This window comes from Nicotiana attenuata, chromosome 3 (genome assembly GCF_001879085.1).
Source record: "Nicotiana attenuata strain UT chromosome 3, NIATTr2, whole genome shotgun sequence".
Lineage (NCBI taxonomy): Eukaryota > Viridiplantae > Streptophyta > Magnoliopsida > Solanales > Solanaceae > Nicotiana > Nicotiana attenuata.
In genome coordinates, this window is record NC_031991.1 from 50,701,119 (window position 1) to 50,727,163 (window position 26,045).

At 35.8% G+C, this 26,045-nt stretch overlaps 3 protein-coding genes across 3 annotated transcripts; 1 reads left to right on the plus strand and 2 right to left on the minus strand.

Annotated features, from left to right (window-relative positions):
- LOC109224358 lies at positions 484-867 on the minus strand. The gene has a single exon (XM_019388941.1). It carries the CDS (start codon positions 865-867, stop codon positions 484-486), a length of 384 nt encoding a protein of 127 aa, XP_019244486.1.
- On the plus strand, positions 14,284-16,715 carry LOC109223733 (abscisic acid receptor PYL9-like). Its single transcript, XM_019388149.1, has 3 exons — positions 14,284-14,540; positions 15,259-15,474; positions 16,122-16,715. The coding sequence occupies exons 1-3, from the start codon at positions 14,442-14,444 to the stop codon at positions 16,365-16,367; spliced, it is 561 nt and encodes a 186-aa protein (XP_019243694.1). The 5' UTR covers positions 14,284-14,441; the 3' UTR covers positions 16,368-16,715.
- LOC109223734 (pentatricopeptide repeat-containing protein At4g01030, mitochondrial) lies at positions 20,004-23,094 on the minus strand. The gene has a single exon (XM_019388150.1). It carries the CDS (start codon positions 22,945-22,947, stop codon positions 20,152-20,154), a length of 2,796 nt encoding a protein of 931 aa, XP_019243695.1. The 5' UTR covers positions 22,948-23,094; the 3' UTR covers positions 20,004-20,151.

Sequence of the window (26,045 nt, forward strand, 5' to 3'; positions counted from 1 at the left end):
TCAATAGGGGCCACACCTTGTCCCAAATAACTTCATTCTGAATCCTATCTAATCTCGTGTGCCCGCACATGTTGGGGCGTACGCATGAATTTTTTTAAGGGGTGTCAAAATTTATAGAAGAATAACTTTAATTATCATACTTCTAGACAAGAAATAACTTTAGTCTATTGGTTAACTGTTAAGTTAGAAAAGATCATAAGTTGATCAATTCTACTTCATCGCATTTTTTAACTTCAGAGGCTCTCTCAAATATCTTTTTATTTTATTTTATTAAATGAGCTTGTTGAGGGTTGAATCTCTTACCTCTTAGAGCAAAATCAAGCAGATAGCCAACACCCCAAGAGACAATTTATGTCAAATGGTGTCATTTTTTCCTACTTATCCATTTCCTCACAGTATTAATACATATATTTAGTAAAATTTTCCGGCGAAGCGGTATCGCGTAACACCGCTTCCTTAGGTGTGCATCCGCCCTGCGCACATTCATCTCAACATCTTCATCTCTGCTACCTTCATCTTCTGGACGTTGGAGCTCTTGACTGGCCAACACTCAGTTCCATACAACATAGCTGGTCTGACCACCGCTCTATCAAACATACCTTTAAGTTTTGGTGGTACCTTCTTGTCACACAAAACACCAGAATCAAGTCTCCATTTTATCCATCCCGCCCCAATACAATGTGTGACATCTTCATCAATCTCCTCGCCCCCCTGTATAATAGACCCAAGGTACTTAAAACTTCCCCTCCTAGGGATGACTTGTGAATCCAGCCCCACCTCACTTTCCACTCCTTGAGTAGCACCACTAAACTTACACTCCAAATATTTTGTCTTGGTTCTGCTTAGCTTGAAACCTTTAGACTCCATGGTCTGTCTCCACACCTCTAACCTCGTGTTAACACCGTCCCGCGTCTCGTCAATCAAAACAATGTCGTCTGCAAATAACATGCACCATTCAATTTATTTTCTATAGTTCTTTAACATTTAGTTTTTATTTCGAAGAATCGAGATTTGGACGGTCTATAGGATAAGGTTTGCGCTGGCCAACCTATGTCGTCCCTATATGCATCCAATAAAAAAATGATTTATAGTGATTTAGTGAAAGGAAAAGTAAACTCTATGAGATAAGGAAATTTGTCCACATTCAGAGGACGAGAATTTTCCAATCGGACTGTAACACGAGAACTTAGCAATATAATTTGGTTGTAGTGATCATAGTGTGGCAAGTTTGGGAAATTTGATTGGACGAATTCCTAGGCATGGTAAAAAGTTTTGCTGCTTTTGCACCTTTTCATAATTGAAGTCTACTCATGTTTCAACTTCCTTAATTTTTTACAACCACCAACAACGCACTTGTCAAGATTTTAAACTTCAAAGACAACGAAGGTAACCCTTTTTAGAACTTAATTATTGTTATTTTTGTACGTTTAGTGACAGATTGTACGTCCATCTTGAAAAGCTATAACATAAGATAAAAATATCAGATTAGTTATATAATGCTCGTATCTATAAGGGCATAAATAAAAGTTTTTTGGTTGCTTATTACTTAAGCTTAATTAACCCTTTGAATTAACCCTTTTTTCTTTCAGTATTTGAGAGACAGTTAGGTTCTATTGATGTGTGACAAGTAAATGTATGACAAACCATAAAAGATTATCTGAAACCTAAACTCAGCAGGTTTCAAATAAATGTACATTTTCTTTAATTTCCTTAACGTATAGGAGTAAATACAAAGTTGGAGCTAAAAACTATAGCATAAACACATCGATACTAACTTTCATCCAAACAACTAATAATGGAGCGATTTTGTATTTCTCAAATATAAGGACATTGCTGCGTATAATAGACCTTTGTAGTTTGACTTTTTCCCGAATTCGTACATAGCAAAAGGTTAGTGTAATGGGCTATCCTTTTCGAATATGAGGCTAGGCCAAAAGTTAAAAGTTCAAACAAAGTGGTGTTTCTATTGACGTTTCTCGTGTATCAGGTCCAATGAACTCAAACCAACTACAAATGTGGCACAAATTATTGCTTTGTTTCACAAGCAAGGTGAAGGAGTTTTCAATGAATCCTGACAAAAAATGAATAGTGAACGTGGTCCTTATTGAATACTCATCAACATTACATGACCACTCAACTTGTAGATATAGTCTTCCAAAATAAAATTTTCATGTGACATTTTTGTCTTTGTAAATTATTTTTATCTTTTCTTGTTTGGTAGAGGTGGACCAGGAAATTGAAGGAAATGAAAGTAGAAACGGAACAGTTATTAGTGACATTGTAATTTGCATGACCTTTTAACATCCATTGACAACGACTTCATTTATTTATTTAACTTAAAATAAATTAGATAATAATAAAGAAAAAGTGGATTGAGAGGCGCCACCCCCCACCCCCCACCCCCCCCCCAAAAAAAAACCCCGGGACACCGGTTCACTTCGTATTAGACAAAAGATTCATCTCTTTGTAGTTTGTACTTCATGGTTTACTAGAACTATAATAAGGGAAACGGGAAATGAAAAACAAAAACGAAAAAAAAGCAGGAAAAGAAAGAGAAATAATCAAAATGATCCACTTAAGAAATGGAAACAACTAATGATTACTTTAACTTTTGCTGGAAAATAAATTAGTAGGGTATTTAGGTTGTAATCTCGAGTATCAAGGTTGACGTTACTGCTAAAATGAACAAAAACTTAAGATAATTATAAATGAAATAAGTTAAGTTCATTAAAACAAACAAAAAATTCCTTATTTGTGTAAAGTATTTATTACGAATAAAAGACAATCAAACAACGTAAAATCATTTCATTAATAAACAGTTATAAAATGACATTTTGCTTCATGCTAAACTCACGCTTAGAGATGACTGCAAGATACTTGATAACTAAGTGGGGCTCCAAGAAAAAAGAGAGAAATGTTAGGTAAGAGTAGTTGAAATTGTAGGAGGGAGCAACTATTATTGGAGCCAAGGTTACCAAGCTGAGCTATTCGCTCTAAAAGCAGGCCTCCAGTTGGCATGCGAGATTCAGCTCATTCAAATAGAGATTGAGACAGACTCGTTAGAAGTAATCAAGAGCCTTGAACAATATTACCCTTCATTTGACGCTATTATTCGTGATTGCAGATTTTTAATGCTTCGGTTAGAGACAGTGGTGGTCAGGCATACTTTCAGGCAGGTAAATCAAGTGGCGCACTTTTTGACTAAGGAAGTTTCTAAGCAGTCCAACCTACATCAACTGATATATTTTGCAGCTTCACCTCCATTTGTTGAATCCCAGTATCTGGCGGATAGAGAAGGAACACATTTTATTAGGCTTACTACAGATAATATTTGTATTAAGCTAGCGAGCGGAACTTGGCAATCAAAATGCCGCAAGAGGCATTTGTTTAACCAAAAAATAGGAATTTCGGTCAAAGCTTGCTATTAGAAGAACTCGGGTTACTGATAATCAACTAAAAATAAGAATAATTGATATAAACGATAGTCGGATAGAAAGCAAAGTAAATCGGTGTATTTCAATAGTATATCGTGTCCTTACAAACGTTTATTCCTCACCTTTTATAGCTATTTCTAAGTAATACGTTTCTTTCCTCCCATAATGGAGTTATTATGGGCAATTAATGACATTTAATGTAACGTTATAATTGGCAATCGTAACTGTTCAGTACAGATTCAATAACATTTCCCGTAATTAATGCTCATTAACTACCAATAATACGTATCTATACTTTTTTGCTATCTAGGTTCATTCCTCCGATGCTACTTCAAATTATCAAGAGGTTCGAGCACCCATTCCTTCTGGTTTTCTTGGATCTTTGCTCGTGCCTGACTAAAGCTCGTGCCTCTTCAACTATTCTCTGCCAACTGTCATTCTTTTACTGACCCACGTGTCATGACATATCATCACATAATTAATTCAATATACTAACTTGATTTTTCCCAATACAGATAATTCCCCCACTTGCCATTTATTCAACAATAGAATATTTGAGAAGTGGATCTCATTAAAGCGGGAATTTTTGCCGTCATTATACCTTTTCCGAAACTGACGCTTTATATGTCACTTCCATTTAACGATCGTGACACGTGGCATCTTCTGATTGGATCTGCAATTCTTTAGCGTCTTTTAGGGCTTTATTGCGGCTTCATCAATTACGAAGTGAGAGTTTCCATCATGACTTTTCCATCATTACACCTTTTTCTTGACAGTTGCAATATAGCTTTTGTTTTTGTCTTTCTCATAAAAAGTTACCTATCTTAGAATATTCATTCTAGTTTTCTTCCTCGTACAGCCATGTCTTCTTCAAACCCTAATTCCCGAAGAGTCCCCATTGTTGATGAACTTTCCCTTGCTCCTGTTAGAAGCAGAAGAGGGGGAAGATTGCGTAGTTAAGGGTCTTCATCTATACGAGGTGTTTCTTTACCTCCAACGAGTTCCACCCCTCCTGCTAGAACTAGGGGTTCTCTTAGGGGTGTCAATGGTTCGGTTTGACCGGTTATTTTATAAAATTAGTACCATGCTAATTTTTTGGTTATTCTATTATGTATAACCAAAACTAAACTTTTCGAAACCGTCCCAATCATATCGGTTTCTCTTCGGTATCGGTACGTTTCGGTTAATTTTTTGTATTTTTTTAAATATTATGTAGAAGTCACTAGTAGAAGTAGAATGCAATAATATATGTTCTTTTATAGAACGTAACAAAACTCTCTAGACATTTTTACTGTTTAAAGGGTGATGAATTAAAAAAATGAAAGATGGCTAGAGTATAGATCCATCAACTATTCTGCAACAATGTAAAAGAAACCAAGCAAAACCAAAGAAAATATAAATCACACGAGTGGAAAGATATTAACCAAGTTAGGACTCAAGAATAAAGTCTATAGATGATTAAATATTCAAAAAGATAAATCTAAATTATATGAGAGGAAACATATTCAATACATTATAGTTTGTTACTCAAAATCGCTAGAATATTTTATGTCTTACTAAGATACTTGAAATAACTTAGTTTAAGTAGAATTAGCAAAATAGGTTTTAGGAAGTAGTATTTTGAGTTTAATTACTTGTTGATTTGTAACAGTTTTCAAAATTCCAAGGCCCAAAGAAAAATTTAATGCATTAATATTTTTAAACTTACTATATAAATATTTTTTTCACATGTAAAATAAAAAACCTACTCTAATTATCGGTGCGGTTATAGATTTATATAAAAACCTGCGATTTTCTTAAAAGAAACCTAAAAATCGGTTCGGTGCGGTACGGTTCGGTCGGTTTAATCGATTTTCGAATATCCATTGACACCCCTAGGTTCTCTTTCACATAGATCTTCTTCTAGGAATAAAGACTCTAGTGAACCAGTTCGTGAACCTTTATTAGATGAAATTGTCCCTTCTGAACTATCTTTTTACTCTGATAGAGAATCGACTAGGAATCAAGTTTCTTCTATGTCTTCTTTGGATCGTGCTGATGTTTACCCTTCTCAGATTACCGAAGGTTTAATCTCTGTTGTCCGTAGGGATTGCCATTGGAGACCTGACTTCCCTATCATAATTCCTAATGCAAACCAGAGAATTACATCTTACATGACGGGATTTTCTTTTGCGTATACATATCCCTTTACACTGAATTTTAAACCCCCCATTGATCCTGTTATCATTGAATTCTGCCTTTTTTTAACGTTTGTCTAGGACAAATTGGCCCCATTGTGTAGAGGGTTGTTGCTTGTCTAAGGCACTTAGCAAGGTTGGCTAATTTGCCTTTTACTTTCTTTCATTTGGTGAACCTCTACTCCCCTAAGCTTTTCCGACATGGGATCTTCACTTTAGTAGCGAGGAGTAAGAGAGTACTAGTTAGCCCCGAGGATGACAAGGACCGTAGCTAGTATGCTAGATTTGTTGCTGCTCCTACTGTAGGTTTAGTAGGTGAAGAAAATGTACCATTCCCTAAAAAGTGGAATTTTGCACGTAAGTTTTACTTTTGCAACTTTCTTTCTTTTTTCCTTTTGAAGGGGTTTATTTTCCCGCTGCTGTTTAACTTTCTCTTTTTTCAGCAACCATGGGAACTGTTGACGAGATTCTCAATTTTCGTGGTTGGGTAGAGAAATTATTGACTGTTGCTCCGATGGAAGGCAGATCTTGGAAAAATCTTTCACACAGGTTTGGTTGGAAGGTTAAAACTCATGGTGAATACTTTACCCCCTTTCTTTTTATATTTTCATTCATCTTTCCTTTGGAATTTATTTGACCCTTCTTTTTATCAGGGTTCCCCATACGTGGTGTAAGTGCTGATGCAATCGCGGCTTCCAGAGTTTCTTTGGAAAGAGCTCAAGAGATAATTTTGAGTTCTTCATCGAAAAGGAAGGCTGATGTAATCCAGGATTCTGAGGAGGAAGAGGAACAGGATGGAAGTTCCTTGGTTAAAAGGCCGCGGGCCAGAAGACGCGTCTTTTCAGACGATGAAGCGACTCCTCCCCGTTCTGTTCCCGTGACCGAGCTTGTTGAAGCCACCTTGGTGAGTTCTGACGATGATACTCATGCGGCAGCTCATGACTCTGATGAACAACTTTTTTCTCGTGGGTTTGATAGTGAGAATTTGGATTTGGTTTCTGATGAAGTACCCCTTGCCTCTTTTACCATGTTTGTCCCTGTGGTGCGTTCTTTGCCAGTTGTTACTGCTACTGTTTCTGCTCCGCCCCAAGCTGTTATGACTTCTTCTACAGTCCCCACTACTACCATTCCTCGTACTGAGGTTGGTTCTTCAAGTGGAAGTGGAGGGATGAAGCAGATTACATTGAGGTCCCTGCCGATGGTAATCTTTTGAAAAAGTCAGGTCGGGCTGACGTAGGGTTGAAACCCTTGATTGGTCCAATCGAAAAGTCCAAGCTAGAAAGTCTTAGTTCTTTGACTTGGATGAATGATATAGTGCAATCGTCACTGAAGGTATCCGCTTCTTTTTACGCTTTATTCCATTCTCCTTTTACTAAGGTTCTTACCCCTTTCTTTTTTTTTTATATCAATCTCATTGGTACAGAAATAATGAAGAGGGTTTCTCATACGAAGCAGTTAATGCATGACTATCAAATTGAAGCAGACAATTGGAAAGAACAATATGAAAGTCTTCATCTGGAGATGGAAGTGTTAGAAGAAAGCAAGCGTACCTTAGAGCAACAGTTGAAGGTCTTGATTTCAGAGTTAGCGGTTGAAAAAGCTTCTTCGAATCAGGCTGGCAAGGATAAAAATCTCCTTGAGGCATCATTTTCCGAGCAGCTCTCCAAAGCCAGTGAAGAGATTAGAGGATTGAAGGCCTTGCTGAACGAAAAAGAAGTTTATGCAGGTGAACTTGTTCAGACACTCACCCAGACCCAAGAAGATCTTCGCGTGTCTTCTGATAAGATCAGATTTTTGGAAAGTTCATTGACCCCTTTGCGATCTTCTTATGATGCGGCTTTGGTCGAGAAGGAAGAGTTCAAGAATGAAATTGACCAATGGGAAAGAGATTATGAAGCTCTTGAGGACAAAACTGCTATTGAAGTGAGTTGGGCTATTTTAAACACACGCCATGATACCTTTGTGGAGGCTAGCCAAAAGGGTTTTAATTTGAATGCTGAGTTAGCTAAGATAAAGGAAACTTGAAAAAACTCAGCAAGGTCAAAGTTTTCCTTCTCCCATGGCTGATACTCCTGAGTATGTTGAAGCTAATATAGATGCGGTGGATATCCCAACTCCTTCAAATCAAATCGAGCCTTCTGTTGCTGATGCTGATGCTTTAGACTCTTCTTCCGCTCCACAGTGAAAGTTTATGAAGTTTGACTCCTTTTTTCTTTCTTGGCGGAATTTGTGGTTTTACCCCTGGTCCCATTTGGGGGTTAAGTTTTTGGTAATGACAAGTCCTCAGGTCTTTTCGGGGCATTTTGTAAAAATTGACAATCAGTTTATGACTAAGTTCATACTTAGTCTAAACTTAATATTATAAAGTTTCCATTTCAACTTAATTATTTTGAGCTTCTGTTTTACTCTTTTTGCCTTGTTTTTTTATAATATATAAGTCCAAGGTCTTGCCTTTTAATTTGTGGGTTTCTGTCTTACCCTTTTTGCATTTTTTTTAAAAACGCTTTATTAAATTCATGGATCTTTGAATCAAACATGAATTTATAAAAGAGGGCCCTTTTATATACGACACTTAATGCAGAAGACGTCTCAACTTCATAATGGTGTAAATATACGAAAAAAGAAATAGGAACACACATGTTTCTTGAAATAACTTTGATAAAGTTTTCATTTGAACTTTGTCAAGTTTAAATAGCATCTTACATGTATTAAATATCTTCTATTACTTTTCCGTAACTGTTTTCTTTACAACAGATTTGCAAAAAAGAAAATCCAAGGGTTTTTTTATGACCCATGGCTAAATACTGTCCTTTAACCTAAACATCGTAAGATTTTGAAATCTATATGAAGGTTTTTTGATTGGCTTGTGGCTTGTGTTATTGGCTCGTGACTTTGCTCTGAACTTGATATTTGATGAGTAGACTTTTGGACTTGACTTGAACTTTAGTTGTTTTCAGTCTTCTTCGCCTTCTTTATACATATATCATATGTATATTATATAGTCCCCCAAGTGTTTGAGCTTTGAAGTATAAAATCTCGAGCACTTGATTATTCCTTCCATGCGGTCCTTTTCCTGAAAAGGAAAAACATACGGGACTCGAAGGTACGATTTTAGATGAAGACTGCTTAACCCATTTAAATTTCCATCAGAATAGTTGTAACCCTAGACCGGGAATTATGTTCTTTCCGCGTGTCTTTCAGGTCGTAATTCATCATTTAGTGCAGGCTAGCTTTTTCCCTATCATCTAAAATCGTTAGTAAAGTTTAAATAATTCAAAAATAAAAATTATTAATGGGGATACCTGCCCGCGGGTATTTCTATTCCTTAGAAATAGTATCTCTTCAGATGAACATCATTCCAATTTGAAGGTAGAGTCTTGCCATCCAATGTTTCAAGCTCGTATGCTCATTTTCCTGCGATACCATGAATCTTATAAGGTTCTTCCCAAGTTGGACTTAACTTTCCTGCATTAGCTGCCCTCGTGGATTGAAAAACTTTCTTGAGTACGAAGTCCCCAATCTTGAAGTATCAAAGACGAGCTTTCCGGTTGTAGTACCGCCCCATAACTTGTTTTTGTGCTGCCATCCTTATTGATGCAGCTTCCCTCATTTCTTCAAGTAAATCCAGGTTTACCCGCATCTCTTCTTCGTTTGATTCCTCAGTAGCTTGAGTATATCTCGTACTTGGTTCTCCTATCTCGACTGGAATTAAAGCCTCAACTCCATATACAAGTGAGAACGGCGTTTCCCCTGTACTTGTTTTTGTTGTTGTTCGATAAGCCCACAAGACCCCGGGTAGCACCTCTGGCCAATTGCCTTTAGATTCCTCCAATCTTTTCTTCAAGTTGTTGATAATGACTTTATTTGTTGATTCAGCTTATCCATTACCCACCGAATGGTAAGGCGTTGAGGTAATCCTTTTAATTTGCCAACTTTAAAAAAATTCTGTGATTTGTGCGCCTATAAATTGCGTGCCATTATCACATACGATTTCCTTTGGTACCCCGAATCGGCATATGATGTTTCGCCAAATGAAATCCCTGACCTCTTTTTCTCGTACCTGTTTAAAAGCTCCTGCTTCCACCCACTTAGTAAAATAATCAGTGAGTACTAATAAAAATCTTACCTTGCCTTTGGCTTGCGGTAATGGACCCACGATATTCATCCCCCACTTCATAAAAGGCCATGGTGCAATGACCGGATGTAATAACTCAGCAGGTCGATGCATGTTGTTACCGTATCTTTGACACTTGTCATATTTAGCCACAAAATTTTCCGCGTCTTCTTCCATTTTTGGCCAATAATAGCCGGCTCTAATTATGGTTTTCACTAAAGATCTTCCTCCCGCGTGATTTCCACAATGTCCCTCGTGTATTTCTCTCATCACATACTCTGTTTGAGAAGGCCCGAGGCATCTTGCTAATGGACCACCAAACATTTTACGATAAAGATTACTTTGCTTTAAACAATATCGAGCAGTTTTTTTGCGAAGTGCTTGAGATCTTCAGGTAATTCCATACTGCAAAAAATTGACAATCTCGTTTCGCCAATCCCAAGTTAGATTATTGAAATTTACCTCGTTTTTGTCTTGATCAAGTACTGAGTGAAATAGATGAATTACAGAAGTGTTTTCGTCATTTGTTATTCTGCAGCAGACGCAAGATTAGCTAAGGCGTCTGCCTCGGCATTTTCCTCTCTTGGTATCTGCACGACTTTCCAAGTTTTAAATTGTCTGACTAAATCCCGTGCCTTTTCAAGGTATTGCTGCATCCTTGTCTCTCTGGCTGTATAAGTCCCCAGCATTTGGTCAACTACGAGCTGTGAATCGCTTTTGATTACAACCTGTTCTATACCAAGCTCTCGTGCCAATTCTAAACCTGCAACCACAACCTCATATTCTGCCTCATTGTTAGTAATAGGGTGACATTTTATAGCTTGTCGTATGGTTTCTCCCGTGGGTGGTACCAAAATAATGCCTAGACCTGCCCCTTTTACATTCGATGAACCATCAGCAAATAAGGTCCAAGTACCTGGATTAGACCCGTTAAATACTTGCAATTCTTTTTCTGCTTCTAGTTATATCCCTTGACTAAAATCTGCCAAAAAATCTGCTAAAACTTGTGACTTTATTGCAGTTCTAGGTTGATATGTAATGTCATATTCACTCAGTTCTATGGCCCACTTGGCTAATCTACCTGATAACTCTTGTTTATGCAATATATTACGTAAGGGGTAGGCAGTTACTACAGAGATGGGATGACATTGAAAATAAGGTCTTAACTTCCTAGATTCCATAATTAACACAAGTGCAAGTTTTTCTAGATGAGGATACCGAGTCTCAGCATTTAATAATGACTTGCTAAAATAATAAATCGAAGACTGTTTACCTTGGTCTTCTCGAACTAACACCGCACTTACCGCCACTTCTGAGACAGCAAGGTAGATGAGTAATTTTTCTCCGTCTTTTGGTTTTGCGAGTAACGGTGGATTTGACGAATATACTTTCAAATTTTTAAGCGCCTGTTGACATTCTTCTGTCCATTCGAATTGATCTTGCTTTTTTAGAGCTGAAAAGTACCTGAAGCATTTTTCTGATGATTTGGAAATAAACCTTCCCAATGCAGCTATTCTTTATATCAATCTTTGTACTTCTTTTCTTCCTGTCAATAAAGCTTCTCTCCGTATATATAAGGAATAATTTGTTTCTTACCTCTATATATTAAGTTTTGAACTCCCTTAACACAACCTAAAATTGAAGCTTAGTGGTACAAAACCTTCCTAAGGTCATAGGTTCGATTTTCACTAGCTACAATTTTTTTTTTTGAACTCTCTTGATGGAGATCCTGCCTCCCCCACTGCTTGTGTTGCTTTCTTCTTCGGTATGTACAACATGAGAATATTGAATTAAGTGATTTTTTTTTTTGGTAGAAAAGATGTGGAATTGCTAAAGCCTATTAATATGTAAGGAAGCACAGAAACATCTGAGAAGCTAAACAATTTTGTTTTTACCTAAGTATGATAATTTTATTTTTTTTAATAGAAGACTAAGTATTTTCTTTTCCCGAAATAGAAAATGTATTTTTTTTCCAACAAAACAAGTACTTCTTTTCATGAAGTAGAAAAATAATTTTTCTTCATTTCAACAAAAAGAGTATTTTCTTTTCATGACGTGAAAAAAGTATTTTTTTTCATTTCAACAAATTGAATATTTTCTTTTCACGATGTATAAAAAGTATTTTCTTTCATTCAACAAAATAAGTAATTTCTTTTCGTATTGTAGAAAAGATAATTTCTTTTTCAACAAAATAAAGTGTATTTTTTTAATTATCGAGCTCAAATGTCAACGTTGTTGTGTTAAAATGTAGTTCCTTTAGGTTTTTGTGAATTTTAAAAAGAATAATTAAATTCTTGAAAAAAATAAGGAGGGGAGGGGAGGGAGGGAGGAGTACAGGAAACATGAGGATTTTGAAAAAAGTGGATTGAGAAGAGTAGCATAAAAAATTATTTTACGAAAGATATTTTATATTCTCTAACCCAACATTAAAAAATATATTTTCCGAGTTTTTTATCCCACTCACCAACCAAGCAAGGAAAAATAAATGGTAAATTCCAAAAAAAAATATTTTCTAAGCAAACATTTTCCATGAAAACCTTTTCCTTCGTGCCAAACACACCCTAAGGGTTGGAATCTGAACTGTTTGTTTCCTGTGCTTTGATGTATTCGAAAAATCTACCGCAGGATTCTTATCTTCATCGTCTAACTTTGCCCTTTCCCTTGTTGTTTCCTCTATTTTGGCTTTATTTTGTTTCTGCTTTTGGCATAATTTTATCAGTTTTCGTTAAAAGGGAAAATATTCCTTTTATCCGAGTACTCCTATTGCTTATGTAATATTTCTTTTTCTTTTTCTCTTTTCAATTAATTGCTATTCAAAATTTTGTTAAATAACATCAAGTTGGAGATATAGATGAGGCTTGAACTCATTATCAGCTTTGACTGTCGATGCACGAAATATTAAACATCAAATTTACGTGCTCAATATTTAAGTGTTACCGAGTAGATAACTATGTCCAATAGTAACTCATACATTAAATTTCACATGAAATCAAAAACTAAGTTATAATTATTAAATTGATCTTCTTAAAATTTTGTGATTGAATGATCCAAATTACTTCCTCCGTCTCAAATTATCTGTCGTGGTTTCTAAAAATAGTATCTTAAATTATTTGTCATTTTAGAAGTTCAAGAATAAATTAATTATTTTTTTTCTGTTCTATTCTTAATATTAATTGTTCTTGAAGATTACAAATACCTTAATCATGAGTAAGTATTAAATAAAAATAAAATACTATTATTTTTAAAATATAAATAAGATTAAAATAGTGAAAAAAAATTTTATTTAATATTTATTTGAGGGGTATGTAAAAAAGAAACAGTCAAAAAGACAAAATTGTATGGTCGCTGGAATATTCTGAAATCCCCACAACCTTAGTTGATGGAGAAGGAATATGGCAGTGGGAGTGAGACAGTCGAAAAGACAAAATTGTTTAACTTATCAATGTGAAGTTGTTCTAATCCACAAATCACATTGCATTTTAATGGCCACTCTTTTATGCTCTACATACATATGGGACACATGGCCAACCTTCTAGTAACAACAACTTTATCATATTCTCCCAATTTTCCTAGTTCAATTTTTCAGTTAGTATTCTTGCCATAGTTAGCCAAAATGCATAGTTTATCTATTAATTTTTTAGTTAAATTTTTGTTGCGCACTTAATAAATACGGACAAAGCTTTACGCATCCAACCTTTTCCAAATGTGTCTAAGACCCTCCAAACTTTACCATGCCTTTTAATAATCATAGGATATATTACACGCACTTAAAAGGTGTTATCTTGGGGCTGCTTAAAAAGAAAAAGGCGTTGGATGTATTCGTGAAGGCAAGTAGATATCAAAGAAATTGGAGGCGATTGGTCAATGGTAAGTCAAGCGCATGTAATATACCTTATGAATTATTAAAAGGCCTGGTCAAGTTTGGGGGGTCTCAGACACACTTGGGAAATGTTGGATGTGTAAAGTTTTACCCGTATTTATTAGGTGTGTAACATCTATACATCTTGTCCAATACTTACTGGTATATTGCAAAAATAGTTTAGCGGTCCGAAAATCACTAATTAAATAAAAATAATTACGAAAACTATTCGAATTTAGTGGCCTTCTAGCTATTATTGCAGTTGAATTTTATATTTTCAATTGCTAATATGTATAAATATTTATAAAAGGTGATACTTTGGCTCATGAACTTCCCTCCTCCAATAAATTATTGAGAAAAACATGTTAAAAGAACCAAATTAGAAATTTTATTTAGCAAAGTATTATCTTGATTTAGGCAATACTTGTATGGTCAAGTTCATTAGTACAAAATTTGCATAGAAAGGATTGACATGACCAGAACAATTCAAAAATGTGAACTCAATAATTTTCATGTTTTAACTTAAAATGGATAAACATTTAAGATAAGTTAGTTAATTTTGTACAATTATGTAAGAGTGGGCCCATTGGATAGAAACAAGTTTTGGGCTTATTGGGCTGTTATTGGTGGGCTTACTTGTCGGTGGAATATGACAATGATAGCTTACACAAAGATCTTTCTCTTTCTACTTGTTATTTGATAGACTTAAAAGTCAAGACTTATCACAGACCAATTAACCAACCACCCCCAATTTCTCAATCTTTATTTCTCTTTGACTCAGTAAGCTTTTTGTAGAAGTTCAAGTTGTGTTAAAAAGCTAGAATTTTTAAGGGATTTGAAGTGAATTCTGAAGGAAAATGGAGGCACAGTTTATAGCAAGATATCATAGTCATCAGCCTAGTGACCATCAGTGTTCTTCTTCTATTGTTAAGCACATTAAAGCACCAGTTGATATCGTAAATATCATCTCTTTATTCCTAATATGTCTATAAAAGTTATGAATTTTTGCTTGTTGTTGTTGTTTTAATCTCTAGTCTTTTCTCCTCTTATTCTCTTGAATTCTGGTTAATCTTGCTTTTGGAATATGTTAAGAGACTTTTCTCTTCAATTTTTTTGGGTTCCTTAGTATCTCTTATGGAGATTTTTATGAATATCGTAACTGTGGTGAATTTCTTTTGTTTCTTTCTAGTTATAGGAAATTGGGTATTTCTAGTTTGTTATCAAGCTGATATCTTTTGTTTAATCTTCTCTTTTTTATGGGGATACCAATTTTTGGTACGCTGTTTCCTTTTGTTGTAGAAGAGTTGAGTTACTCATAAAAGGTGTGTCTATTTGTGGAAAGTTTGTAACCAAAAATATTGTTTGGTGTGGTTTCTTCTAAATGTTTGTGGAAAGTCTTATATAACGTCTTTCTTGGTTGAGGCAGTTTTCTGTAAATAAACAACTGAAGAAACAATTATAAAGGTAAAAAAGAAACATAAGGCTTTTGTTGTAAAGAAATCCTTTCTCAATCCACGTTAAGATTTTTGGGATGCATCAAAGTATTGAATTTTATGACCATTTTGTTTGTTTTTTTTCCTTGCAAGTATTTATAATATGCTATATGTTGAGTTTCTCTGTTTTTGCATTTGAGTTTTAAAGTCTGACTTTTTATGGTTGTTGATTTACTTGTAGGTTTGGTCACTGGTGAGGAGATTCGATCAGCCTCAGAAGTATAAGCCATTTGTTAGTAGGTGTACTGTGAAGGGTGATCTTAGGATTGGAAGTGTTAGAGAGGTGAATGTTAAGTCAGGTCTTCCAGCAACCACCAGCACTGAAAGATTGGAACTTCTTGATGACGAAGAGCACATTCTTGGCATTAGAATCGTCGGTGGTGATCACAGGCTAAAGGTATGTGTTTTCTCTACAAGCATAATCTAGGCAATTTCATTTGCTTTTTAGAAGTATCCTACAGTAAAATAGTTTCCTTGTTACTCTCCACTTCTGCAAGAAGCTGAGGTGGGGTTGAGTAGCGCGGATCCAGCATATAAGCAGAGTAATGCGTGCTCGGACACCCAAGTAGGAAAAAAATCAGTTCTTGGAATGTTGTCTATTCCACCAATTCGGATCTTAACAAGATCTTTAAAACTTGTGTATTGAAATGCTTGGTTAGAAAGTTATAGATATGGAATGAATTGGTACTAAGTGTTTTATCTTTGTCAATGTCTATTCTAGGATCTTTCATTATCCTTCAGTGGTTTTAACAGTTACTGGTTATGAACAAGTGTGTGATAAAGAATTTCACACACATCTACCAATCAACTAATGGAGTCATTAAAATAATGTTTTGTTGTTTGCATCTTCTAGACTATATCAGCATTGCTATGGTGGGTTTGGTTATTAGTCGTTGTGTCTGCCATAGTGTCAATGTCCTGTAATGTTGGGTAATTTGCATCCGTCGTTACTCATTTCAGCTTGTCGTCCACTTGCATTTTGCACTAACCTGTCTTAATAAGAAGCATACTAACCTAGTGTTTTACTCTTATCTACTTCTGCAGAACTATTCTTCAGTTATTACAGTCCATCCGGAGATACTTGACGGTACACCAGGGACACTGGTGATTGAGTCATTTATGGTGGATGTGCCGGAAGGCAACACTCAAGAGGAGACATGCTACTTTGTGAAGGCACTAATCAATTGCAACCTGAAATCACTTGCTGATGTCTCAGAGAGAATGGCAATGCACAGTGGAGGTCTTCCCATCAGCGTAAACTGGCCGTCTAGTAACCAGATCAAGACATGAAAAAAAAAAATCAGCCTCTTTGAAATTGCTCCTGCTTGTAATCTATCTCGACTTCTATGCATAAATGGGGTTTATACCCTGTTGTCGTGCAAGTTTTATCTATCGAGGTTTTGGTTTTTCCTCTACTATCTTGTTTCGCTGTTCTTAAGGTGGTGCTGAGGTTCTTCTCATATCTGTAAATACTTCTGTAGGAAAAGTGTTGCTCGTGGACTTGTTTTGATCTGGCAGATGCAACCTTTAGGTTGCAAAAATTATGGACGGAATGTTTGTATTGCAGCTTGTTTCCAGAGCTTTGTATATGAGTGTAGTTTCCTTTATTAGTATTGTCTATGTTTGCTTTGTGTCTCAGACTTTCACTGTTATTTCAGACTTGTGTGGTATAAACTAAGAAAGTAAACATAGTTCCTTCTTCCGTGAAACCATTTCAGCTAACAAATACTCCTATTAGCTTATATATTTCTGTTCTAAGGAACTTTAACTTCTTACCATCTTAAATCTCGCAATGGATGATCCTCCCTTGTGTGTCATAATCTTTCATATGCTTTGATCCCACGTAACAAATACTTCCCGAAACCAAACCAATCATCCCCGCAAGTCATATAACAACAAATACACATATGGGAAGCATCAAATAGGGGATCGAGCCAACGAGGCTGATTACTTACATCCCCCCTCGCCGCCGCGATAGCAATAATAACATATAAATCAGAACAAACAGAGTATATTCACCAATGGGGTTAAGAAAAAAGTCTGCTTTGGACCCACAGTGACAAGGACATTTGCCTTGTCAAAGCAAATGTTTTTTGTTGGATGACTGTGTGAAGTTTAGAATAAGATAAAGTTTGAAGATAAGTTTGTATTCAGTTAATTTCTCAAGTTAAGGGGATGCTGGCTGGTTTTCCAAGTAGATGACCATATGTCAGTTCAACCAACTTTCACCTGCAAATCCTATAGTGTAGTATTCTCTGATGTATTGTTAGCTCTATCTTTTCATTGAATTGCCTTGAAGTGATTATTTTGTGCTGATTTTTCATGATTAACTAAAAATTAGCAAAAAACTACATGTACCTGAATTGGATATTTACATGCACGTATCAAGTACATATGCATAACCAGAGTCCATGTCACATATGTACCTTGTCTGAGCTATAGTAAGCTAGTTGTGTAAAATTAGGACAACATCTCTTTCAATTTCGTAGTCATTACTTTCCAGTCTACTGTCAACTTCTCTCCGATCTCAAAAAGAGATATTTTCCCGCTGTCGCAGGGCGTTGAGCTCTAGCATTTGAGCTGAGTTTGACTATGAGAGATGAATTAGGTCTTGAGGATAATACAACAGCTTAATGAAAGGTTGATGGGAATGAGACATTAAGGAGGACTTTTGTTCCCAGCCTTGTAGGGAATTACAATAGAGGAAACTGGAACACTGTATTAAAAGTAGTCTTCAACCATTTTCTTAAATCTCTTATCTTGTTCCTATCTATCACAGACAGTTGTCAAATTGGCAAAGGTTGTCTTCCTTTGCAATAAGAATAGACAGTTCAAAGTGTGGAAAATTTGGCATCAGCGCTATTTTTTTCTACTTTATATTTCTAGTATGAATGTTGAGGACACCCTTATCTATGCAAGCTCAATAATCATAGTCTCCGATATTAGACAGAATGAGAGGGTGTTTGGATTGGCTTTTAAGCTGGTCAAATCAGCTTTTAAGCTTTTTTTAGCTTTTTTTAGTGTTTGACAAAGTCAAAAAGTGCTTAAAATAAGTTAAAAACTGCTTAAAACAAGCCAAAAGCAATAAGTTGGGCAACCCCAACTTATTGCTTTTTGGCTTAAAAGCTATTTCTGCTAAAAAGTCACTTTTTTTAAGCCAATCCAAACGGGCTCTGAGACTACATACCTGCATTAGATTTTCTACCACAAGCTTAACGTTTATAGAATTAATCAAATAGAAGGCTCATTCATAGATCAACACATAGCTTTTAATTCAATTCAATCCAAGATGAGGAACCGAGTTCTTCGTACTTGGCACGAGAATATCTCTCAAAGGGGAATAATCAGATTCGATCTCTGGGATTGAGATATTAGCAGATTAGCTACACTCACTTAACCTGAGGAAGGTCCTGAGAAAACCCTTCTTAAGCTGATAGGAGAACTTCACTCACTAAATTTCTTGAGTATAGAAAATCTTTCCTCAGATTGCTTGAATGCGAACGGTCAAATAATTGATTTACAAATATGTCTGCTATTGTCATAAGACCTCCTAGGTGAGCCACTCGGAGGTGTGGTATTCAGTGGGTTTTACATGAGCTATTAACGATTAATTTTACAAAGTGTAGTCGTAAGATATATTAGGAGAAAGTATCATAGGTGAAGAAGATAAAATGATGACCAAAGAGTGGATGTAACTACTATCATCTATATTTATCACAGTTCCAACAGTTGGACTTGGATCTAGAAAAATTTCTCAAGAATTTTGGTCGTTCTTAATTCAAAACCATCCATCCCGGTTACTTTGCCAAAAACAATACTATTAATAACAACAACAACAATAAACCCAGCGTAATCACATAAGTGGGGTCTTGAGAAGGGTGTGTGTACTCTACCTTGAGAAGGTTGTTTCCGATAGACCCTCGGCTCAAGAAAAGATGGAAAGAAAAAAAAAGCAGTAGCAACAGGCAGTAATATCAGCAAAAATGATAGTAAGAAAGAAAAAAGAAAATCTAATCCATGAAGAGGAAAAACAAAGGATAATCAGGCCTTACCATTCACCAGAAAAAATTGCATTCTGATTGAGGATGCTAGGCTTCCAAAGACAGTGAATTATCCGAATTTCCTTTCAAGAAGGGGAATGCAGGGACTCGTTCTGGGCTCGTAAAGGTTAATGGTTAATATAGAGTTTAACTGCTAAATAGATCACGTCATGTTACATTAGTTTTTCCATTCTCCTTTGAGATCTCTTGATAGTGTTATGGTTAAGTAACCTGTTTTCTTACCCCTTCTACTGTTACATATTTCAATAGAATTAGATTCATTGTTTCTCTCCTTATGAGCCAGATAGTTGCAGCCCTGCAACTTTAGATTTAACCTTATGAGATGTATTGACGAACAATTTTTTTAATGAACTAGGCTTGAATAGTTTCTTACAAAAATGAGACCTTATTTTATAAAATCTTCCCAGAAAAAGAAAAACCTAGACAACGAAACAAACTAAACAATGATCTAAATATCGAGAAAAAATCAGCAATGAGTTCCTTTCTTCTTTATCCCTCTTCTATCCCTTCTCTTTCTTGTAACCAAACATGGTGTGAAGAAAGAAATCTGAAAAGTTATTTCTCAGTTTTCCATAAACAGATTGCAGCTCAATTTTGCCTCCAAACAGTGCTGACTTTTGCTCAGAATCAAGGGCCGTCGTGTGACTGGTATAGTTTGATAGTTTAAAGACTCACTAAGATCTCTTCGTTAGATGCTAGAAGTTTTGCTAGTAAGTGAGTGGAGAACAAAATATGGACAGATAATATGGGAGTCATCATACCAAAACGATTATGTACTCGGTCTAAATAGAACTACTGGCTCAAACTTTTTTTTTTTTTTTTTGCAATAGATTGAACCGTGACCAAGCTTTCTGGCTAGGAGATATAATAACACTTAAACTGATTCCAAGTATCCCTGTATTCATATGTCAAACATCTATGAACTTCATATGTTACAAAAAATACCATGTACAAAACTGCTATGACACAAGAGCTGTTTTCTGTTTTAGGAGAAGAAGATGCTAGTCGTACCTCTACCAGAAGTCACAGCAAGAACATTTACCATCCTTAAAGTGGTGAAAGCGGACGCCATCTTTTAGGAAAATCTCTCGCCTCCTCAGCAATGACATGTATTTTGCAACTGTATGACAGTCTGAGCATATTCTTGTATTGTTGATCACCCTAATAGGTGCAGGACTTGTGGTCCTGATTAATCCATATGTAATTGCCAGTTTCTCAGTGTGAGCAAGTAGCACCTTTTCTTTCTCCACTTCAGCAATGTCCTGACAAACACATTTAGTATCAGGTATATAGCCCAACTTCTTCATCTCAGATATTAACTTGTACAGTTCAAAGTATATCTCTCCTTCTTCTTGATGAGTTTTTCCTGCTGTAGAGAAGATGTGAATCCTCTGATTGACTTGTACCCAACTCCATACCGGTCCGATTTTCACTCCCATTGCTTCCATCTTGTCTCTGGTACGATCGACATCCTTCCATCGGTTTGAAAGTGCATAGAGGTTCATCATTAAGGCATAATTAGCTGCATTATATGGCTCTAACTTGAAAAGGTATTCTGCTGCAATCTCTCCAAGCTCCACGTTTCCATGGATCCGACATGATGTAAGAAGAGCACCCCAAACAGCAGCATTTGGCTCCATCGGCATTGACTGAATAAAATCCAATGCTTCATCAAGGTAACCGGCTCTTCCCAGTAGATCAACCATGCAAGAGTAATGCTCAATTGTGGGGATAACTCCAAAATCCGTCTTCATATGATCAAAATATTTCCAACCTTTATCGAGCAAACCAGAATGTTTACAACTAGATAGAAGAGCTATAAAAGTTATTGCATCTGGTTGGACGTTTGCTTCTCTCATTCTATCAAAGACTGAAATTGCCTCTGTGCTAAGGCCGTATATGGCAAATCCGGTGATCATGGAATTCCAGGAAGCTAATGTTTTATACTCAAGTCTTTGGAAAACCTTCTGAGCATTTTCTAAGTTCCCACACTTACTGTACATGTCTATGAGAGCGGTAGATACATACACATCACCTATAAAATTGTTTCGTATACACAGGCAGTGTATCTCTTTCCCAATATCTAACAAAGAGAGACCTGCACATGCTTGAAGTAAGCTTGAAATTGTAACTGAGTTGACTTTGATACCTTCATCCTGCATCTGAATTAAAAACTCAAATGCTTCTCTAAAATATCCTTGCTGTGAACAACCTGATATTAAAGAGGTCCATGAAATGACATTAGGAGACATGCCACAACTTTTGATCCTTCTAATCATACCCAAAGCTTCCTTAATGCAGCTAGACGCTGAATAACCAGAAACCATGCTATTGTATGTCACTATATCTGGTTTAATACCTTCTTCCTTCATCTGATTTAAAAGATTACTAGCTTTTTCAAAATGTCCCTTGCAGGAATAACCAGAAATTAATGAATTCCAAGCACAAATGTTTCTGTTTGTCATACAATCGAAAACAGCTTGAGCAGATGTCAAATCATCATTCTTCACATACATATCTACTAGTGAAGTTGCAACATGCAGGTCATAGTCAAGTCCATTTCTTATAACATGGCAATGGATCTCCTTACCATGATTTAAATAGCCTAATTCAGTCACTGCTTGAAGAACACTGGTTATAGAGTTGCGATTTGGCTGATAACCAGCACTTTGCATCCTTCTCAGAATCGCCAAAACCTCTCGATGTGATCCATGAAGAAAATGACCAGATAAAAGGCAGTTCCAGGTTATTATATCCGGTTTTATGTTGGAAGTTATCATTTCATTAAATAGCTCCCACGCATGATCAAGGTAACCAAGTGCAATATACCCCGAAATAATACTGTTCCAACAAGGCAGATTACGATTGTCTGTTAAATCAAAAACTACTCTAGCAATTTTGATTTTGTCATTTTTCACATACATGTTGATCAGTGCAGTACGTATCAGTATATTCGATTCTAATTCATATCGGATAACATACCCGTGAATCTGTTTTCCTTCATCAAGAGCTCCCAATTTCCCACAGGCTTGCAAAACTTTGGAAATGGTTAAGCCATTGGCCTTAACATGTAATGCCTGCATTTCACAAAACATTTGTAGACCTTCTGCCCATTTCTCATCCCTTAAATTAACCAAAATTGCTTCATTCCACAATAAAGAGTCATGGATTAACGCTTCTTTAAACACCTTATTCGCCCTCTCTGTCCCACAACACCTCCCATAAAAATTCATTAGTGCACATTGTGTATAGACATCTAAATTAAAACATTTCTTGATCAAACAAGCATGGACTTCCAATCCTAGCCACGTGTCTCTTAACTTTGAACAGATTTTCAAGACAAAGGCTAGAATTTCAGTGTTAAAGTTCACTCCTTTACTATGTAACTCACTGAAAACTTCAAGAATTTCACATGGGTTTCCACCAAAATAACTAAATTCTTCAAGGAAAGAATTCCAATACAAATAGTTCTCTGCAAACCCCACAAAGAATAACACAGCAGCTGATTGAAAATCACCAAATTCCAAGTAAGCTGAGATAAAAGACTGCATATTTCTCTTTGAATCCCGTTCTCTAGACAATTTTATCATCTTGGCATGCATAGCTCTAACTGAATTTAGTGAGTGGAACTCTTTTTCATAATCAAATTGCGATGAAGAAAGTGGAGAAGGTGAGGTTGAGGGTGAAGTTTCAGGAAGTGTTTCTGCTACATTTATAAGGCCAAAATTTGTGGAATATCTTCTGGGCTGCTTTTGGGTGAATGGCTGATGTGAAGAAATGAAGTGGTACAATGGAGTAGCAGCCTCCATTGTGGCTTTTGAGCTTGAAGAAAATTATGGCATCCACTCAAGGTAGTTGATTGTGAAATAATGACAGTTTAAACAGTAGGATTTGGAGGGCTCTAATAAAACTGGAGTAATAACTAAAGGAAAAATCAGAAAGGAAAGACATAGGGAAATAAATAATTATGTCTGAAAATCAAGAATCTTTAGTGGATAAGGTTTATCTAGTGTGCATTTTTTTTTATAGATAAGCCACTGTACAATGCAATGGGCCTTCCATACCCTAAAAGGAAGGGCGAACTGCACTAGTAGCCACTTTTAAGTCTATCGTTTAAAGTATATATATAATTTACGATGTATTTAAAGATTAGCCAATTCACTCAAATTTCAGGATTAAGTATCCTAAATTTTTGATATGCTAATTTGAAATTCAAGACTTAATGTCATAAATTTCTAACCTGCTAATTTGAAATCCAGGACATAAGATTTGGATATTTGGACACAATTTTCGAACTTTAGGACTCGATGCCCTTAAGTTTGAACTTTTATTAGAGTGCATGATTTATTTATTCCTCAAGTCAATAATTCAACTGCCCCTTTATTCTAAATTAGTTGAACCACCTATATGAATCCTCCCATTTCATTTTAGGGAAAATTACTTGACATATCAAATATTTATACTGTATTTATCATTTGTAACTATATGTTCAGCAAATTTATCATTCGTAGCTATATTTGAATTTTATAAAAAATTCATGAAATAAGAGATTAATTTTTTTGAACTGAAATAAGAGAGCAACAAGCTCTCATAGCTCTCAACAAGAACATTTTATTTTTCTCTCTTTCTGTATTTCGCTTTACTTATATTCGTTGTGCGAACAAATACAGTCGTCCTTTGTATATACCCATGTATATATAGTTGATTTGTATTCGTTGCGCGTTTGAATACAAGTGATACAAGTTAGTAACAATTAAACAGTAGCTACGAATGGTAATTAAGCAAATTATAGCTATTAGGCTCTAAAGTATAGTGATTTTATGAAAATTTTATTCGTGCCAATTTTCTTTCCAATTCTAAGTCTAATTTGTTTAAGGAAATTCCTGAAAAAGAAAACTTGAACAAGGCAGACCGCAGTGTTGGGCTAATACCCTCGAAGGGTGTGGGAATGATTTGAGAAGGGTAAATTGCATTGGAACAAGAACAACAATCTTTGATTTGTTATAAAATAAAGACCGTAAAGTAAAGATAAATATAGAGAGAAACTGATATATTATTCGAATTTCAAAGTGTTGTACATAATGAACTGAAAACTCTTCTATTTATAGAAGAAAGGAAGTTGTTGTGTAAGCTGCTACTGCAAGCTGCTGTGTAAGGTGCTACTACAACCTGTTGTGTAAGCTACTATAAGCTGTTGTGTAAGCTGCTACTACAAGCTGTTGTGTAAGCTACTACAAGCTGGTGTGTAAGCTGCTACTATACCAGATATGGATAATCTTATACTAAGAGTAATGTTTATCCATAACAGAGTACTGAAAGGATAAGCTCATTATACCCGGTATGGATAATCTTCTACCGGGGGTAGTGTTTATCCATAACGGAGTATCGAAAGGATAAGCTTATTATACCAGGTATGGATAATCTTCTACCGGAAGTAATATTTATCCACAACCGGGTACCGAAGTGATAAGCTTCTTCAGGAGGCTTATTTCCAATAGAGTACTAAATAGATAAACATATTTACGGCGGAGCCCCATATGGATAAACTTCTTCAGGAAGCTTATTTACAACGGAGTATGAACATCCATAATATAATATATTTATAACATTCCCCCTTGGATGTTCATTAAAAGATAGTGTGCCTCATTAAAACCTTACTAGGAAAAACCCCGTGGGAAAAAGTTCTAGTGAAGGAAAAAGAGTGCACATATTTAGTAATACGCATTGCTAGGTGCCTCATTAAAAACCTTATAAGGAAAACCCTGTGGGAAAAAACCTTAGTAAGGAAAAAAAAGTGCATCGCGTATTTTACTCCCCCTGATGAAAACCTTGTTTCAAATATTTGAGTCTCTGCATTCTAATCTTGTATCTGCATAACCAATACGATCTGCACCACCTTTGTTAGCATTAGCAAGATACATAAGTGCATAGCAATTGCACTGAGATGGAGTATTTCAGGACCAAGGAGTTCCTCATCCTCTTCTGGAGGTCGGAACGGATATTTATTCACTTCAAGTGATCGAACACCCATTGATGTACTTAATGGGTGCGCTTTGTCCATGTAAAAGCGTTTAAAGACCCTTTCTGTATAGGCAAATTGATGGATAAAGATCTCGTCTGCTAAATATTTAATTTGCAGACCAAGATAAATTTTTATTTTTCCAAGATCTTTCATCTCAAATTCTTTCTTAAGATATTCAATTGCCTTTGGAGCTCTTCTGGAGTTCCAACAAGATTTATGTCATCAACGTAAACAGCAAGTGTAACAAATTCTGATGACATTTTCTTTATAAAAATACATGGACAAATAACATCATTTATGTAACTTTCTTTGAGCAAATATTCACTGATGCGATTATATCACATGCGCCCAGACTGATTTAAACCGTACAAAGATCTTTATAATCTGATCGAGTACATTTCTCGAAACTTTGAACTATATGCTTCAGGCATTTTAAATCCTTCAGGGATCTTTATAGAGATTTAATCAAATGAGTCATATAGGTTATGACTCGCATTTAAATGGCATGACATCTTCAGGTGTCTGGACTACTGGTCTGATCCTCACAATATTTCACAGTATTGTGCACTATATTGAATCAAATATATCGTCGACGGTCATTTTGTATCGGTTCCTAAGCGGCATAACTTGTTGAGATCTCATCACTTTCTTTATTTTCAGGTACCTCAACTTCTTCTGGAGTTTCATGAAATGTTATGTCGTGGGCTCTTCTAGAGCTCATTTCCTCCTCATTATGATCATTTTGATCATTAGCTCCTTATCTATTTTTCAAGGATTTGTACCTTTGGAACCGATTGGTCTACCACGCTTCATGCGTACAGTAAACTCTATCCTTCAGGGTACTTTAATTTTAATTAGGAGCATTTGCTAGCTGAAATATGATAT